The sequence below is a fragment of the Asparagus officinalis genome, chromosome 2, assembly GCF_001876935.1.
Source record: "Asparagus officinalis chromosome 2, Aspof.V1, whole genome shotgun sequence".
Taxonomy (NCBI): Eukaryota; Viridiplantae; Streptophyta; class Magnoliopsida; order Asparagales; family Asparagaceae; genus Asparagus; species Asparagus officinalis.
The window spans coordinates 16158137-16160863 of record NC_033795.1 but is presented as its reverse complement, the minus strand read 5'-3'; the positions used below and the strand labels follow the sequence as shown (position 1 = coordinate 16160863).

The following is a 2727-nucleotide window of genomic DNA, read 5'->3' as shown; positions in this document are numbered from 1 at the left end:
TATCGAAGGTCCTATATGCCAGTGCAGTAGGTAGCTTGATGTATATGATGGTGTGTATGAGGCCAGATTTGTCACAGGCTATGAGCATGGTATCGAGATACATGCACGATCCCGGGAAGGGTCATTTGGAGGCCGTGAAGTGGATTCTACGGTATGTTCGAGACACTGTGGATGTTGGTTTGGTATTTCAAAAGGATGAGAAGAAAGGGCAGGATTATATTGGTTACGTGGATTCAGATTATGCTGGAGATCTTGACAAGCGCCGGTCCACTTCAGCTTATGCTTTTACATTGGCAGGTGCACCTGTATATTGGCGATGTACACTTCAGTCTACAGTGGCTCTCTCTACTACAGTGGCGGAGTATATGGCAGTGACTGAAGCTGTGAAGAAGGCTTTGTGGTTGCGTGGATTATTAGAGGACTTGGAGATTGCACAGGAGACCATTCGGGTATATTGTGATAGCATGTCAGCTATTTATTTGGTGAAGAACCAGGTTTATCATGCGCCCACGAAGCACATCGTTGTCAGATTTCACTTTGTTCGTGACGTTTTGGATGATGGATACATCATATTGGAGAAGGTCCACACGAACGATAACCCTGCAGATATATTGACCAAAGATATTTCAGGAGTGAAATTTGGTCATTGTTTGAAGCTTTTGAACATTCTTCAGTGTTGAGGCCTTTGGAGGCCACTTGAGTGAACTACGTTCGGCTTGATTCCTTGGACAAGAGGATACGTAGGCAGTCCTTCAGATGCAGCTGGTTTGATCTGTTGATTCAGATGGGGGAGATCACGTTTCAGCTCTAATTTGGTTCCCGGACTTGTTGCGGGACTTTTGGATGATTTGGTGTCGGCTCAGTTTTTGGTAGAAACATTCGCCGAGGTGGAGAATTGAAAAATTGGCAAACAGCTGAAGAAAACAACCCAGAAATTCAGCCAGGCAGACTGGCGGTCGACCGTGAGTCAGCGACGGTCGCCCGCGAACGTGCACAAGGGTCAGGAAGAGCTGGGAGCTAAAGGCGGTCGACCGCGTGGACCCTGTAGGATTTTTGAGCTCTGGTTCGTTTGCGCTCTGTTTCGACCGTCACAGCGGTCGACCGTAAGTTTTCTGTAGCCGATTTGTTTCTGTCAGGAAGTGTTCGGCTCGCCACCCGCGGTCGGACGGATACCTGCGTTGTCGACCGCGTTGTCGACCGCGGTGGTCGACCGTGACGGTCAACCACAGGCTGTTTGGGCTGGGCTTTAGGTTTTCAACCCGGTTCGTTTTGGAGCTGATATATAACTCTAATCCTGATTAGTTAGGGTTAAGCAAGGATGATTTTGAGCAGTTTTTTGGAAAGAATTGATGCATCCAATTGTGGGAGATTTGTGAGAGATCTAAAGCTTTGTTTTAGGGTTTGATCGGTGAGATTTGTAACTCTATTTGTATTCTCTTGATTTCTAATAGTAAGAACTCCCCCCTCCTTGCCACGTGGACGTAGGCAACTTGCCGAACCACGTTAAACTCGTTGTTCTTACTGTGATTATGATTTGCTTATTGGTTGTGATTTATCTCGAGTTATTGTTCGTGTCGCTTCGAGAACTTCCACCGCGCACAACAACTTCTTCAGACAATAATAGTTATTGCATCCGCAGTTGCATGTAAATGATACTTGCATTATAATTAAAGTTCCAACTTCAAACTAGTGATCAGAGAATCTTTGTTAGAGAAACTTAAAAAGAATTTTGCCCCTGGAATGCAGGAGAAAAAGAGAAAATAATAATAATAGTTCACGAAATTAACATAAGACCAAATCCTAGATAAAGACCAACACACTTAACAACATATAAACAGTGGAGAGTCAACGAAAGACGCTCACAACTAACAACATTCACCCATCATTTTCTTGACACAATCAAAGCATACTTCCACATACAAAGTCACACGCACACATCCTAACAAAATTTTAAAATTCAAGAAACAAGAACAAATTACTTAGAATTTATCCACATCACACTCAGACCTCTCAAACTTCACATCAGAACCATTCGCCATCACCGGTAGCTTAACGGCGCAATCAATCTCCGGGCTATAGCGCCCGACTTTAACAAACTCAATCTTCAACCTCATTTTTGTACAAATCTTCAACTCAACATAAAACCAACCCTCTCTCTTTTCCCTCTCAAACTTCTTCTGAACTGATCTCAGCCCAAAAGCCCGGCCCACAAACACTAGCGGGAAGACAGTAATGTTCCTTTTATGCTGAAAAAAGGGCGGAAATTTATAGACCAGCCCAAAAGGAATACTGTCATATTGGGCTTCGGCTGAGATGTCATCGTAGTAGAGGCCCACCTTGCGATTGGGGTTCTGGATGCTAACGTGGAGAGTGAAGTTGTAAACAAGAGTGGAGTTGCTTGTGAGGGTGAAGACGCTGGGAAAAACGGCGGTTACATGAGCCCTTACTGTTTTGGGCCTGTAGATGATCCAGAGGATGAAGACCATGATGCCGATGACGATGAGAATTTTGAGAAAAGAGCAGAACATATTAAATGGGCCGAATTTGGTATTGTTGCGGCCCATTAGAACTGGGGAGAGAAAGGTAGAGGAAAAGGGACGAGGGGATGCTTGAGTAGGCTAGTTTCGGTTTGGTTTAAATTTCTGAAGGAATTTGACTAGAAATAAAAAATTACAAGGAAGATGCTTTTCTTTGACTATAACTCGAAGATAAAATATTGCCAAAATC

At 44.0% G+C, this 2727-nt stretch overlaps 1 protein-coding gene across 1 annotated transcript; it reads right to left on the bottom strand.

Moving 5' to 3' along the window:
- Positions 1980-2486, bottom strand: LOC109830878 (NDR1/HIN1-like protein 3). The gene has a single exon (XM_020398237.1). The coding sequence runs from the start codon at positions 2484-2486 to the stop codon at positions 1980-1982; it is 507 nt and encodes a 168-aa protein (XP_020253826.1).